At 45.1% G+C, this 15,277-nt stretch overlaps 1 protein-coding gene across 1 annotated transcript in view; it reads right to left on the bottom strand.

Annotated features, from left to right (window-relative positions):
- The window catches only part of Spt-I (serine palmitoyltransferase subunit I), a 75,544-nt gene extending 65,078 nt beyond the window's left edge, over positions 1-10,466 (bottom strand). The window contains exons 1-2 of the mRNA XM_077643577.1: positions 10,191-10,466; positions 9,988-10,098 (exon numbers count right to left, since the gene is read on the bottom strand). Of these exons, the coding sequence (XP_077499703.1) occupies positions 9,988-10,098; positions 10,191-10,247 (168 nt within the window). The 5' untranslated portion in view covers positions 10,248-10,466. The remainder of the gene's footprint in view (positions 1-9,987; positions 10,099-10,190) is intronic.
- Positions 10,467-15,277: the final 4,811 nt, after the last annotated feature.

Raw genomic sequence — 15,277 nt, 5'->3', positions numbered from 1 at the left:
CCAGGAACTGCAAACTGAATAAGAGATGAAGTACTTCATCTCGTATCCTCCTTCGTAGTGCTCTGAGTTCCATGTTCTAACTTCTGGGACTGCTGCGTTCAGTGCCAGGACCTTGCTATTTTTTCTATCGCGCAGCAGTTGTGATGAGCAGTTTCTGACTTCGCCATAAGATTGTCAAGATATATCGAACACCTGCATGGATATTCAAGCCACCTGTGCACTTCTTTCAGGATTCTCTCAAGGTCGGCGACACAGGCTGTAGCTTTCAACAGTTCTAGTGCAGCTTGTAGCCATTCACAACGTAGCTACCACCTTGTTGTCAACAGCCGTCGGAATTATTAGACTACCTTCACATACCTCTCTTAAGTAACAGACTCCACACACTTTCCATGTTTATCGTGTAGAGCTTCATGTCACCAGTCCATAAAGGGCATTGTCACGCTCTCCAGGTCACCAGGCGTCAGGGCAGACCTAATACTGGTCTTGGCAGAGCAAGAAAGCGGCGCCATCTCATTTGAATCAATGCATACGAACGGCTCGTTTGAATACGACGTAGTATATATACTCTCAATACTAGGATGCATGAAAGCACACTAGCACTTACAGTGGCATTTTCCCACATTTGGGCATTATGTGTTTGTCTGTAGCCAGTTTTGTGGCAAGTTGCTCACCTGACAACCGTGTCAGGCAAGCTCATTTAATATTGACAGGCCGCGCGGGAACAGAAACCTGAGTCGCAACCCAAGTCCCACCAATGGCAAAACCTGCCATGCCACCTGCCTTGTGCCACTGCGCTACTGCTCAGCTGACCGCTGGGTGGCTTACCGCCCGGTGGCTTACCGCCCAGTGGCTTACTACCTTTACCTAGCAGAGCAGCACAGCACTGAAACATATCATGGTAGTGCACATATCCACATTTGGCCTAATTATCCAAGTCGACTGACATTTTTTTGGGGCTACTTTTGGTTGCATTGCATGTTGATTGGTTTTGAGATTTGCTTCGAAAGACAGGAAAAGAGTCTAGATGGCATCTTGCAGCGCGGAGTTCCCACGAGGAATTTGCACCTACTGCCCGTTTACAACGTGCTTGTAGTCCTTGATAACATCCTAAAAATGACACTCACAGATGTTAGACATGCCAGACAACTGTTCTTGCGACGCAGTATCTGCTCCCACCTATTAAAGTTGCTGTCATCGTGAGGCGGTGTGAAAAAATGCTGATCGGCAGCGTCGTTTCTGTTGCCACTTGTGCAGTCGGGCGCAAAGCAGGATGGCATGTGTAACACTCGCTCGAAGTCACCAAGTACACAGATTTCACCACAAAGAGGTTTTTCACAATCACCACGAGCACCTTTCACGCAAAAACCAGCTTGAAAATCTAACTAGCCGGTCATAACTACAGCGAGCGAAACTCCCACGACAGCAGACAATGTAGAAAAGCTCGACTGCAGCGTCGCTAGTTCCTGTGACCGCCACTTTAGCCCCCACCTGAGCAAAGCTCCAAAACTGAAACTGTCTGTCTAAGAACGTTGGTTGACATGACCAAGAGCTCTGGACAAGCTTGAATCCCTTGGCAAGTGCAGACCCATTTGCCACCCTGAGCTCAAGAGACCTGGTATTGCACGTGTTAAAAAAAAAAAACGGCTTGTTTGGAGCCAGCACTGCCTTTCTCCGGATAACCTTACACCCCTGTCACACAGTCATCCTGAAGGCCTTGAATCAATAGTCTCTCGACTCAAAGGTGAATTGAGCACCGCCACACGGGCTGCTTCAATGGCCATTGAGTCAATGGAGCAGCGCAAAACTCTGTCGAGATTTCCAGGACCATCAAGCAGCGGCTGCGTGCATTCTCGGACAAGGAGCACTCGCAGCAATGTGCTGGCGAATCAAATCAGAGCAGTATCATCTGTGAAAAATATGGGACTTACAAATACACAACTTATTTTCCAGAAAAATAGACAGCCCGTATAACACACTGCAGCAAGAGTAATTCCATTTTTGCCAGTGATACAAAAACAACCAACATCAACTTCTTCAAAACTGCATGAATGCTGCTGCACTTTGTCCAACGTGACAGCAAAGTTTATTTCAATCATGATTAATAGTACTATAAGGTAAAAAACTGTTTTCCACTGTTTCTGGTTAAACTTGTTCATTGATTGCTAGCATGCCTGCAAAACTATTGGCACTGACAGTGGCGCCACACCACCTTGGTGCAAGAAGATGGAACATCTCAACAGAAATAGAGTTTGCCATGTAGCAGCGGCACAACTCGTTCAACCATGATAGCGACAGACAATCTCGAAGCCTCTTGAATCAATAGCCCTTGAAAGTGGCTGTATGACAGGGGTATTAATTACACAATTCCCCACAATGAAATGCTGCTTGCGGTGCATGAGGCGGTCGAAGTGAGCAGTGAAGTTTGTTTTCAAAACCAGGCAGGCATGACCATTCATGCATTTTTAAAAATATTCTTGTTTACTTCTTTATTTATTGAAAGCATCTGCAGCATAATAATTACAAAAAGGGTATTACTGTAGGGGGTTAATTACACAAACAAAAAACAAAGAATTCATCTATGTAACAAGGCAAAAAATGCAGTACTGACAACACTGGTGTCATATATAAATAAAATGCAACCAACTTTGAGAACTTCAAACATTATCAGCCAAGGAGAAAATTAATAGGTATTTAGCACTGTTTGGTTTATGGGATTTAACATCTCAAAGTGATTCAAACTATTAACGGATGCTGTAGTGGAGGGCTCTAGCAATTTCAACCACCTAGGGTTCTTTAACGCGTGAACATCACACAGTACACAGCCCTCTAACATTTCGCCTCCATCAAAATGCGACCAACGTGGCCGGGGTTGAACCAGCATCTTTCGGGTCAGCAGCCGCGCACCATAAGCACTGAGCCACCATGGTTGCTAGGCGTTCAGTACCGACTATAACATAGTTTCCATACAGAGCTGGAAGACTGCAACCAACCCTTGTTGTACTGTATGATGTAAACAACACCTGGGTTCTAAACTCACCAGCCCGGGCTCGTTTGTGTCAGCCATCTCTCTTGTGTCTGTATGCATCCTGGTACCTTCTATAGGATCCGAGTGTGCCTCAACTGGTCAAACAGTTGGTGTTACTACAATGCAGTTCAAAAGATGAGACAACAGCCTCGTGCTTTCTTTGTGTAGTCGTGCCCTTCCGGCTGTGACAAAAACCATGATTCAGAGCCAACTAGCCCAGCTGTAGCCCCTTACTAACTTCCCCCTTGTTTCAATCACCACCATTAAGGAAATCATGCCTAATGCAGTGATAGCTTATTTCATGCATTCATTCCACAGATCTCAAGCAAATGGAGCCACCAGTCTTCCAACACTGTGGTGATGACTGTGGGCTGTTCTGAACAACAACCACATTAGCTTCATTTTAACTCATAACCTGCTTGGTTTCTCAAGTAGGCTCTGATGACAAATGGAAGTTGGCCTGCAATAATAGATTACCACATTTTAATGACACACTACTTTAACTAAAACTGAAGCTTTAAAAGGGGCCCTGCAACACTACCCAATTAAGTTATGGCATGCCCGATATTTTAAACGGTTTCACTTTATGAACAACCTCCAGCAAGAGATTTTCAAATGCGACTGGCAGAAGCGAAGTCACCTGCAGTCAAAATATCGAATTTCAGCATATTTGCACTTTACTCTCTGCTATTTTTTTTTGGCGTGCTTAACGGTTGGTGCTCCTCCGTTGGCTCCACCCACCCTGCCCCACCGCCAGGCTGCCGAGACACGTGGGGGAATTCCCCAAGCAACCCCCTGTGAGACATGTAGACAATGTGGCAAACGGGCCACAGCCATGACAGCTAAGCAATATCTGAAAGAATCCGACCAATAGCCATTTCTAAACCTAGATACATATACATGTGACATGGAGGAGGGCACAAGTTTGAACGAGACTGTGGGTTCTCTGCTCCACATAGTAGCGTATTATTTGGCTCATATGTTACAGCACAATCTTGCGATTGACCAAGTTTATATACTATGGTCAACAGGTATTACAGGGCCGCTGTAAAAGCTAGAAAAGGCCAAAAAAGTATAATACAGGTGTCATCATCAGTGGCTAATTTCACAAGTAAACTCCGGTGCACCAGCACAACTTTTTGGCATGAATCCCAGAGGCCAGCCTACACTGCCATCCACTTCCAAACAGTGATCATGGAGTCCTTTTCAACGTAAACATCACAAGCTTGAATCAAGGGGCGGCAAAATTTTTAAATTTTTATTCGTCAGCAATTAATGAGCCTTTTGCTGCTGGACAAGCAGGAACATACCGAGAAGGAACCACAGGATTGATTTTTATAATGAGAACAAATAATGGAAGGAGGTGTCCTCTTTTCCTTTTAATATTTGCCACACCACTACATGTATGCATATTTTGATTCACTTTGCACACTCCACGTCAGTTCCCAAAGGCAAAGAAATCAATACATTCAAATAGCCGGTGAGAGCAGTGACGAAACTCTGGAGATGCAACCTGGAACATTCATGCCCGAGAGACCTCATCCCATACCACATCACAAGCAGTGGACCTCTCACTCACCCTCACAGCTGTCATAATTCTGAGCACATGACCCTTGCACCACTATGATTCACATGGGCATATGCAAATACTGCCATTTTGTGCCCCCAGAGTTCTACACCTGTGAGCAATGTGGGTGAATTCACAGGACATGATGTACAGCTGTGGTCTGCAGCACCTAACTGAGACAAGTTTTGTAAGTGGCTAGCAGCTAACACAGCAGCAGGGCACGGCATCTGGCCTGCGGACAGCATGGCTCAACCGCTGCTGCTGTTTGTGCAGGTTCTGCCGTGGATTTTGCATGCGACGCCCACCCCGGTATCAACGACCAACATCACCGTGATACAACCCCTGATGCTTTGCGCGGGCCACATCACAAGCAACAACACAATCAAGGGATATCGACCACGAGATGTGACGTCACCAGCAGCCGATCTACTTAAGGAACGACGCGACACCGACCAGATCAGAGGGCACGGCATCTGGCCTGCGGACAGCATGGCTCACACGCTGCTGCTGTTTGTGCAGGTTGGTTCCCCATCCACAGACTGCTGTTACCGCAGTGACAATAGATTTTTAGTCGTCCTGCCGTGCCCTGGTAGGCTTCATTGCATTGTTATTGACTGTTGGTCCGTGCTGATGCTGCTGATGTCGGGAGACATAGAAGAAAACCCCGGACCTAAGGCAGCTGAGCTGTTACAGACGATTATAGATAATCAAGCCGCGTCTGACTGCCGGTTGACTAATATCAGCAAGGATATTGGTCAGCTGAATGAAAAGACTGATAGACTGACTGATTCTCTGGCAGTGATACAAGAATTGAACAAAAGAATTGAATATCTTGAGGTAACAGTTCAGCAACAGGCCAGAAAACTGATTGAGTATGAAAACTATAGTCGTCGTAACAATCTGCTGGTTTTTGGTGTTTCTGAAAAAATCGGCGATTCAGAGACGGAGTTAAAGGCAGCTGTCATAGATAAAATTTTTTATGATACGCTGGGAGTTGAAGTAAAAACCGTCGAAAAAATCCATCGCATAGGGAAAAAGAACAAAGAACGGCCTAGGCCAATTATTATGCAATTTTATGACAGCAGAGAAAAACAACAAGTGCTGAAGAACTGCAGCAAACTGAAAGGACAATCGGTTAGTGTGAGCAATGACTATGCAAAGGAAACGGTAGCGGTGCGAAGGAAGTTGTGGGAAAGTGCCTCTGCTGAAAGGGCGCAGGGCGAGGTCTTTTTGATCGACGACAAGCTCAAAATAAATGACAAGTTATACACATGGGACAACGAGAAGAACGCACGCTCGCTCCTGAACTCCCGAGATAAGTTCAAGCACCGCACTCGAAAAGCAGGCAACTCGCATGATGGCTCTGACACCTCGGATAATTCCGGCGAATCAACACGTAAACTCACCCAGTCATAGCTACGAATCTTATCATTGAATGCTCGTAGCCTTTTTAACAAAGTAACCGAGTTAGAATATGTATTACTGACAGAAAGTCCACACGTGCTCCTCGTAACCGAAACATGGCTAAACAACGGTGTGCCTAGTCACTGTATAGTGCCCCCGAACTACCAGATGTTCAGATGGGACAGGGATACTCGTGGTGGGGATGTTGCAATCATTGTCAAAAGATCTATAGATGCAGTAATGGTCGAGTGCACTTTGCCTGAAACAGTTTGGTGCAAAATTACCTATGCGAGTGTTGCTTACCTTGTTGGCGCAGTGTATAGGCCGCCTGCCACTTCACCAGAGTTTTTGGATGACCTTAATATGTTCTTATGCACTCACTTGAACCGTACCACCAGACTAATAATGACCGGAGATTTTAATTTGCCTAGCATTATCCATTCAAGATTTTTTAGAAATGTCATATAATGAATTCGAACTTGCCTGCGATTGTGAACCAGTTGAAAACCTATGGCTACGTTTCAAGAATATCATAAAACATTGCGTTGACAGATTCATTCCAACTCGAGAAAAGAAAATAAAACCCCGTAACCCTTGGATTAATCGACCTATTATACACATCAAGCGCAAGATAAAGAGGCTGCGCAGGAGAAAAGTGAGCTCAGCTGAGGTATCGAAATTGCGAAGGAGTTTAAAACGGCTCTGATGGAATCAAAAGAGCAATTTTTTAATAAAAAATTAAGTAGCTTCGTTAAAACGGCACCTCGGAAGTTTTGGCTTTACCTTAGTGGCAATAATGAGGAAATCAATAGAATTCAAATTAGTGAGAACATAGTAACAGAAAAAACAAAAATAGCAGATCATTTCAATAACTTTTTCCAGTCTGTTTTTTCTAAACCAAGCAATGATGACTGTGACGCGTACCCGCCTTCCTCCCTTTCATGTTCGATGGAAGACCTGGTCGTGACTCAGGCCGGCGTGTTTAATCAATTGTTACTTTTGGATTCTAAAAAGGCTAGCGGGCCGGATGGGATTCCAACCCAGTTTTTAAAGCGATACACTGAGTGGATATCATTTTTCTTGACGATAATCTTTACAAAGTCCCTACACACTAACTCGTTGCCACAAGATTGGCGGTGCGCAGTCGTAACACCTGTTTTTAAAAACGGCGACCGACTACTCGCAAATAATTATCGCCCAATTTCCCTGACAAGTATCAGCTGTAAACTATTGGAACATATCATAAGTAAACATATACTAACTTTCCTCGAGGATAACGCGTTCTTTTATCAGCATCAGCACGGGTTCCGAAGAGGGCTATCTACCATAACACAGCTCATAGAAACGATACATGATTTTAGTTCAGCCATAGATGCCCAAGAACAAATAGATGTCATTTGCGTAGATTTTGCAAAAGCATTTGACAAGGTTCCACACAGTAAATTACTTTTCAAGTTACACAAAGCAGGAATTAGCGAAACCATTCTTAAGTGGATTAAAGCCTATTTGAATAATCGCAGGCAGGTTGTGCATGTGGATGATTGTTTTTCTTCTACATTAGAAGTATTTTCTGGCATTCCTCAAGGGTCGGTTTTAGCTCCATTACTGTTCCCAATTTATATTAATGATATTAACGAGGTTACCGAGTCTCCCGTAGAATTGAAGCTTTTTGCAGACGACTGTTTAATTTATTCTCGAATAACACAAGCTGCCGACCAAATTAGAATAAACCGTGTCCTTAATTCCTTGCATCATTGGTGCGAAAAATGGGGCATGGAAATTAATTACACAAAATCAACTTTTACGCATATAACTAATAAGAAGACTTTGCAGTTATTTTCTTATAATGTTGGAAAAAATAATCTAAAAAATGTTGATACCTTCAAGTATTTAGGCGTCACAATTGCACATAATCTGCAGTGGCATAAACATATTAATAATGTGTGCTCGACAGCTTCCCAAAAACTTTACTTCCTGAGGAAGAAATTGGAACATGCAACAAAAGATGTCAAACTGATAGCTTACAAAACATTCATCCGCCCATCCTTGGAGTACGCTTGTGTCGTCTGGAGCCCGCACCAAAAAGTTCTAAAAGATAAACTGGAACGAATCCAAAGAATGGCTGCTCGGTTTATATCGTCAAGATACAGAAGAAGGGACTCAGTGACGGAAATGCTGAACTCATGTGGGCTCAAGTCACTGGAAAATCGAAGGAAAAAATCAAGACTAAAACTTTTCTTTCAAATAATTCAAGGGCACTTCAAGATAAAATCAGATAGATATGTTCAGCCTCCGGGAAGACGGAGCGTGAGAACAAGCCACACTCGATCGATCAAGCCTTACGACTCACGTATTGATGTTTTTCGTTACTCTTTTTTTCCTGATGTCATCGAAATTTGGAATGCTTTGCCTGTTGAAGTTGTCGAACAATCGGAAGTGCACAAGTTCGAACGTTCTATCGATATTTTGTGTCGGGGGCACCCAACTTGATGTTATGAGACATGAATTTTTTCTGTTGTACATTGCATTGTATTCCCTCCCTGTAACGACCCTCAAGCGAGGGTCAACAGTATCAATAAAAAAAAAAAAGTACGAGCTTGCTGAACATTCATTGTAGATGCAACAGCGCAGGATACACATGAACAAAGGCAGAACCAGACAACACAAGTGGCAACTTTCAGCAAGGTTTACTGGAAAGCATGTCGGGTATATATCAGATAGGCAGCCCAAAAAGAAAAACAAACAAAAGGTGCCTAGTCATAGCCAGGACAAAGATATGAGGAAAAAAACGATTAAAAAGCAAGACCGTGAACCATTAAAAATCACAAGCTCTTCGTTTGCAAGTGTCATAGGAGTGCTCATGCAATAATTATAGTCCTTTGAAATTTCAGCTACTTCAATTATGCCATGCACCAATCTCTGTCTGTGTCTGTTAAGAATTGTTTGTTTATGGGGGCTTAACGTCCCACAGTGACTCAGGCTATGGGGGACGCTGCACTGAAGGGCTCTGAAAATTTTGACCACCTGGGGTTCTTTAACATGCACTGACATCGCACAGTACACAGGCCTCTAGGATTTCCTCTCCATCGAAATTTGACCGCCACAGCCGGGATTGAATGCGCACCTTTGAGGTCAGCAGCCGAGCGCCATAACCACTCGGCCACCGTGGCGGCTGCTAAGAACTGTACAGTGTGATTTCTTGCACACATATAGATTACGGCAGCAGTAGCATTCTCAAAAATCAGGCTGCCCGTGACAGCTTTGCACGCATCAAAATGGTGTTGCTTTAGACTCTTACTGGACTAACATACACATTGGTATATATGAAGAGGAATGAATATACAATGATTTCCATACACTCCACAATGCAATTTATGGGGCTTAACGTCCCAAAGCGGCTCGGGCTATGAGCGATGCTGTACAATCCATGCTTTCTTCATGGTCTCAGCTGACAAAAATTCTGAAGCTTCTCAGGTGCAGAGAAAACATCAATGCCAGCATGACTGCCAATTTTTTCAACTGACAGGATTAACTGTGCATTTATGGAACAACCTTTGTCGCAGCTTTGACAAAGCACTTTTTGGGTGGGCCGCCCATACTGCTTTACAACAAACCTTGTTGAACTGCTGTGTTGTTTTCTGCGTTGCTTCATCGACCATGGCTAGAGTATAATTTCTGTTTGCATTTCTTCCCTTTCGGCGCTTCAGTACTCCAGTGAAACGTTGCACCTGTGCAGTGCGAGCTTCTCTTCAGTCTAGTGTCGCTTCTGCGCCGCGCCCACTAGGATGTTGAGTAAGCGCAGACTTGCGGCTAGCTTGCCAGCCCATCTGAAACCTCGACAGCGCTTGGCCGCCTTCGGGAGCAACGCGCTGTACGGGATGCGATTGGCAGATCCAGGCCGCCGGCCTTCACAATCTGGCGCAGCGCGGTCGCAGTCATCGACGGCAGTGACCTTTCGGGGCGGACCAAAGCAGTCAGAAACTGGGCGTACCTTCTCGGTGAGCTTGGACTTTCCCCCGTCGACGGGCGTACTCTTGCGCAGCAGCAACCAGAGGACCCAGACGAAAAGCAGCGCCTCCAGGGCCAGGTGATAGGCGGGGGCCTGCGAGAAAGTTTCGCTTGCAGAAGGGGGCCGACAACGACGGACGTGGCGTTTTCTCCTCGGACACGAGCTTCAAAAGTACTACTACTCACGCGCAGGAAAGCTTCGAACATTTCGTACAGCTCCCACGACACCGCTGCCACGGCCATGTTTCTCCCCGTCCCTTGACGTTGACGAGAGGAGCAGAGCTCGGCCTCCGAATCAAACGCCGCTCTTATTACTACACCCTACACCGAGTGCACAGACCCTGACGAGTGTCCCCGCTGTTTTCGGCCGCGCGTAGAGCACGCGGCGCCACCCTACCCTACGTCCGTCACTCCGGACGGCTGCTGAGAGGACGATACCACGCTACGGATGCAGCCAAAGCCGGGAAGCTCCGCCAGGCACCGCTTCTAAACACGACCACACAAGACCACACAACACAAGCGATTGAGAAGCGTTTGCGGGTCGGTGGGCTGGAAACGCCGATTGGTCGGTGGGATGCGTGTCTGCGTGACGTTTTTTCGCTTCGCCCTCGTTCTCAACCGGATGTGGGGTCGCCGCGCCTCTCTCGGCCTGTCCCTAGAGTGCCTAGGGAATCGCTAGAGCCGGCCGGCCGGCCGCCGGGCGTGCGTGGTCTGCGGGCATTCTCTTCGTGAGCGTAGGCGGCGGCGCGCGCGTTTCGGAAGCTGTCCAGGTATGGCTTTTTTTTTTTTTTGCGTGGTGCGCTCGTCGGCGCAGCCAGCTGAAATTTCTGTACAGTTCTTGCTTCCACGACATTGCGACGACCCCCAAAAGGCGCTGACCCGCGAGAAATCGCCAGCGACATAAAGGTACGCATTTTATCTCAAATTTCGCTTCATGAAGTGCTGTACCGCTTACCTACATGCCTTGCGCATTCCAGGACCTCGTTTTCCTGCTGCAGGAGCACGTCGTGCTGGTGTTCAAAATTTTGCAACTCCATTACGACGACCCACATAAGGTGCGGTTTGAGGACCGCCGGCGTCGCCATCTGAACCGCCTTCTGACAGCCACGATGAAGCGCTTGTCGGGCGTGCACGTTCTCAATCACGAGGTAAGGGTTGAACAACGTTTTCGCAAGTTTTCTCGTGCAGAACTCGCCAAATTGCGGCGCTTGTAACGTAACTTTTTTTGCAGCATCGTTTCCTGGATGCTTCTGGCGAGCCGATGCTGTCCTTATTTGCCGCGGACCGATACCACATGGCGAGACGCCAGGGCATCGACCCCAGTGCGCCTTTGTTCCTTTGCAGTGGCAAGTCCAGGGTAAAAGTGGCCACGATAATTCTGCCACTACAATCTGCCCTTTAGGATCGCTATCAGCTGTAACGGTAAGTCCAGAAGTTCCGACTCGCACATTGTGGAAATCGCGCCTGGCCTAAGTGCCCAGCATTCACCCAGTGCAGTGCAGCTTTGTTTAATTCCTTAGAGACTTCTCGCGCTTTGTCGAAATCGACGGCAGCCGTGAAAATTTACATATTAGACCTCGCTACAGCATTATCCCAGCGCAGCGCGCCTTTGTTTCTTTGCGTCGGCAAGCGTTAGAAGCGCGCGCCGTCTCGCGCTTTGTCCAAGTCGGCTCTAAAACTCGCGCTAGGCCTCGTTGCCTGGTTGACAAAGTGCACGGCTTTGTTCCTTTCAATGGCAAGCCTCTGTCACTACAGTCGGCGGCCTTAATTTTTATGATCGCTGTCAGCTTCAACAGCAAGTCCAAGAAAAGTTATGACGATCGCGCGGTGTGGAAATCGGTGGTTGAGACAAAAAACTCGTGCTTGTAGCTGCATACTTACCCAGCTCCAGTGCGCCTTTGTTTATTTCCGTAGCGACTACCCGCGCTTTGTAGAAATCGACGCCAGCCGTGAAATTTTACATATTAGACCTCGCTACAGCATTAGCGCAGAGCGCCTTCGTTTCTTTGCGTTCTAACTTGTTTGCTCGTTACTTTTGTTCTTTTCAGTCGTTTCCTGAATCTGTCCAAAGAGCCGTGCTAGGTGGATGATTGTTCGCCGTCACTGGAACCACATGGCGATCGCACTGCATACAGCACGACTTTGGTCCATGTGTTTTTTAAATAAAAACATCAGATGTCGAAGGTCGTGCCCGAGGATTGCTTCGACAGCTGGGGCAAAACCATGGGGACCGCACACGGTGTGTCGTCGCTGCCAAGTGAAGAGGCACAAAACGGCTGTCAACCTTAATAAAGGCCCTTCTCGGGGCCGCCTCAGTGTTTCCTGGCAGACCACACGCTTTCCACCCTGTGCACGTGTTCTCCTCATTTCCAATTAAATAGGTCCTTCAAACCCTGCAGAATGCTTGAATTAGGAACTGCTAATATCAAGATGGTACTTGAGAAACAATAGCGGCTACAATAACAAAGATGAAGAGGGGCTGGAGTTACACGCAAATAAAAAAGGTTGGAGGTACCCAGATAAGCTGAAATGGTTTTGGGCGGGAGTCCTAGTTATTCTATATAGGACTCAAATAATGCATATTCAGCGTTTATCAAGGTTTTTGTAGAAATATATAAAGAACATTAAGCAGTCTAAACGAATAAGAAAACCATGGATCACGCCAGAGCTCAGAAGAATGATAAAGAGCAAAAACAAGTGTCATGCCTTTTTAAATAATCGCTCTCTTGAATCTCTTATTAAAAAAAACAAGAAATAATCTAAATGCTGAGCTTAAGCGTGCTAAGACTGTGTATCATCAAAAACTGTTCTCTGATGTTAGAATGAAAAATTCAGACACTATGTGGAAAGTTGTAGATAACTTGTTACGTCGCAATACGCAAAATGCGCCAGCTCAACGAATAATCTATAAGGGCTCTGAATTATCCGGTCAGGCTCTTGCTGGCCATTTAAACAGCAATTTTTTAACCACCCATTTACCTATGATGCATCTACCTGAAGTTGCTTCATCTTGTAGCCCTTTCGAAAGCTTTTTCCTTGAGCCCACCAATGAGACCTTTATGAATCTGAATAATAGCAAAGCCTTAGATGTTGACAATATTCAGATAAAACCAGTCAAATATGTACTATCATATATTGCACCTGTGCTTGCATACATCTTCAATTTGTTAATTGAAACGGGAGTTTACCCAGAACAAATGAAGAAAGCAAGAGTTACAGTTGTGTTTAAAGGGGGATTAAAAGATGTAGTGTCCAATTATAGACCAATATCTGTGATTCCAGTCTTTTCAAAGGGCTTGGAAAAAGTAATCTTTTCCCGTGTAGGGAACTTTTTTAATGCAAAACAAATCCTGTCTGATGCTCAATTTGGCTTCCGAAGGGGAAAGTCGACGGAAACGGCTTTGTTATCACTTAAGGAATGTATCCTGCAAAACACTGAAGCAGGTATTCTCACTGTCGGACTCTTCATTGATTTTAGTAAGGCTTTCCATTCCCTAAACCATCAAATTTTAACTAATAAACTTTCTCAAAACGGAGTTCATGGAACACCTTTAGACCTCATGAAATCATACCTGCAAAATCGAAAACAATCTGTCTATATCCACAACCATCAGTCTTTTTTTCTGGCGGTACGAAATGGTGTGCCTCAAGGCAGCATTCAGGGCCCGATGCTTTTTAACATCTATATAAATGACATTGTGCATATTTATGACAAAGCGAAATTTATTATATACGCCGATGATAGCAGTTTACTAATCCCTGGTCACGACATAAACAAGTTAATTGAAGAGTGCAACGTAATCCTTACGAAACTAGAGAACTGGTCCTCTTCGAATTGCCTACAAATAAACCCTGCAAAGACTAAGGTAATGATTTTCCGTGCAAGGAACAAGCCAGTCGAACTACAACGCGCTCCTAAATACGCAGGTCAAGAAATTCAAATTGTAGACAGCCACAAAATCCTTGAAGTTACTTTCTCGTCGCATCTCAGGCGGGATCGACATGTGGAAAATATTTGCAAAAAGCTCTCTTCAGTAGCAGGTGTTCTAACACGATGTCGATGGCTCCTTCCCACTCACGTGAAAATTCAAATTTATCATGCTCTTTTCGGTTCCGTAACTCTGTTTGGGCAACACCACAAAAACAAATGTGATAAAAATACAGGTTCTGCAGAAGAAAATGATCCGCTACATTGCAAACCTTCCTTATCTGTCTCTCCAACGCAAACTGCTTTTAGAAATTATAACATCATTCGTTTTGAACATATATGTTTTTCGCATTTTGAGGTTCTTTTACCATTCTTCTCCTGCTTGTAGAGATTTCTTAATACGTACTACACATTTAAGGACCGCTTCGAATCGACTCTACACCTGAAATACCGATCTCTGGTATATTCCATATTTTCGAATTAATTATAAACTACAAACGCTTGAACACAATTTACCGACCACTCTTAATAAGCACAAAGTTTTGGATAGTGTTAAACCAAGAGAGTTAAAAATGTATTTTGTTAATATATAGCCAGGTTGCATTTAAAGTTCCTTTGTTGTCTGCCGGTGCCATGTATGCCTATTGAGTGTTTCTTATCTCTTTATTTTTCTCGGGTCTTCTCTTTGTTTTCATGCGTCTGTAAACTATTGTTAGTGAACATACATGCTCATTGTTTTCACTGCAGTTCAAAAAATTGAACAAAAAAGTAAAAAAATAAAGATAGGGGTGTGGGGAGCAGATTGGGGGAGGAAGCACAAAATAGAAAGAAAAGAAAAAAAAGGGGGGGAACTATTCTAGTAAGGAAGGACGGGGTAAAAAAAGGAGATGGCGAAACGAGAGAAAGGGAGAGGAAGACGGTGCCCGCGATATGGGCAGCGCGGCAACCACAGGCGTACGAAAGCAAAACGTGCAAACAAGACACAAACAAAATGCACTAACACAAAAATGGGCGCCGCTGCAGATGCGTGGCCAAAGAGGCGCCGCTGCGCAAATGACACTGGCAGCGACGAACAGGCCAAACCAGGCGCCTTTTGGGGGGTCTCGCTAATTTCCGGTGAGCCGAGGGCTAGAACGTTAAGCTACTCGCATACAAATCACTAGTTCGATCAAAATTAGAATACGCATCGCCCATCTGGTCTCCGAAACAAGTATACCTTACTAACTCACTTGAATCAGTTCAAAATAGGGCAACTAGATTCATTCATTCCTCATACTCTTTTGATATCAGCATATCAGCTCTGAAATCGCAGTCCAATCTACCTACTCTTGCACTTCGTCGCAAC

The sequence above is a fragment of the Amblyomma americanum genome, chromosome 11, assembly GCF_052857255.1.
Source record: "Amblyomma americanum isolate KBUSLIRL-KWMA chromosome 11, ASM5285725v1, whole genome shotgun sequence".
Classification (NCBI taxonomy): Eukaryota; Metazoa; Arthropoda; class Arachnida; order Ixodida; family Ixodidae; genus Amblyomma; species Amblyomma americanum.
The sequence above is the reverse complement of the archived record's forward strand: the minus strand, read 5'-3'. Positions and strand labels throughout refer to the sequence as shown.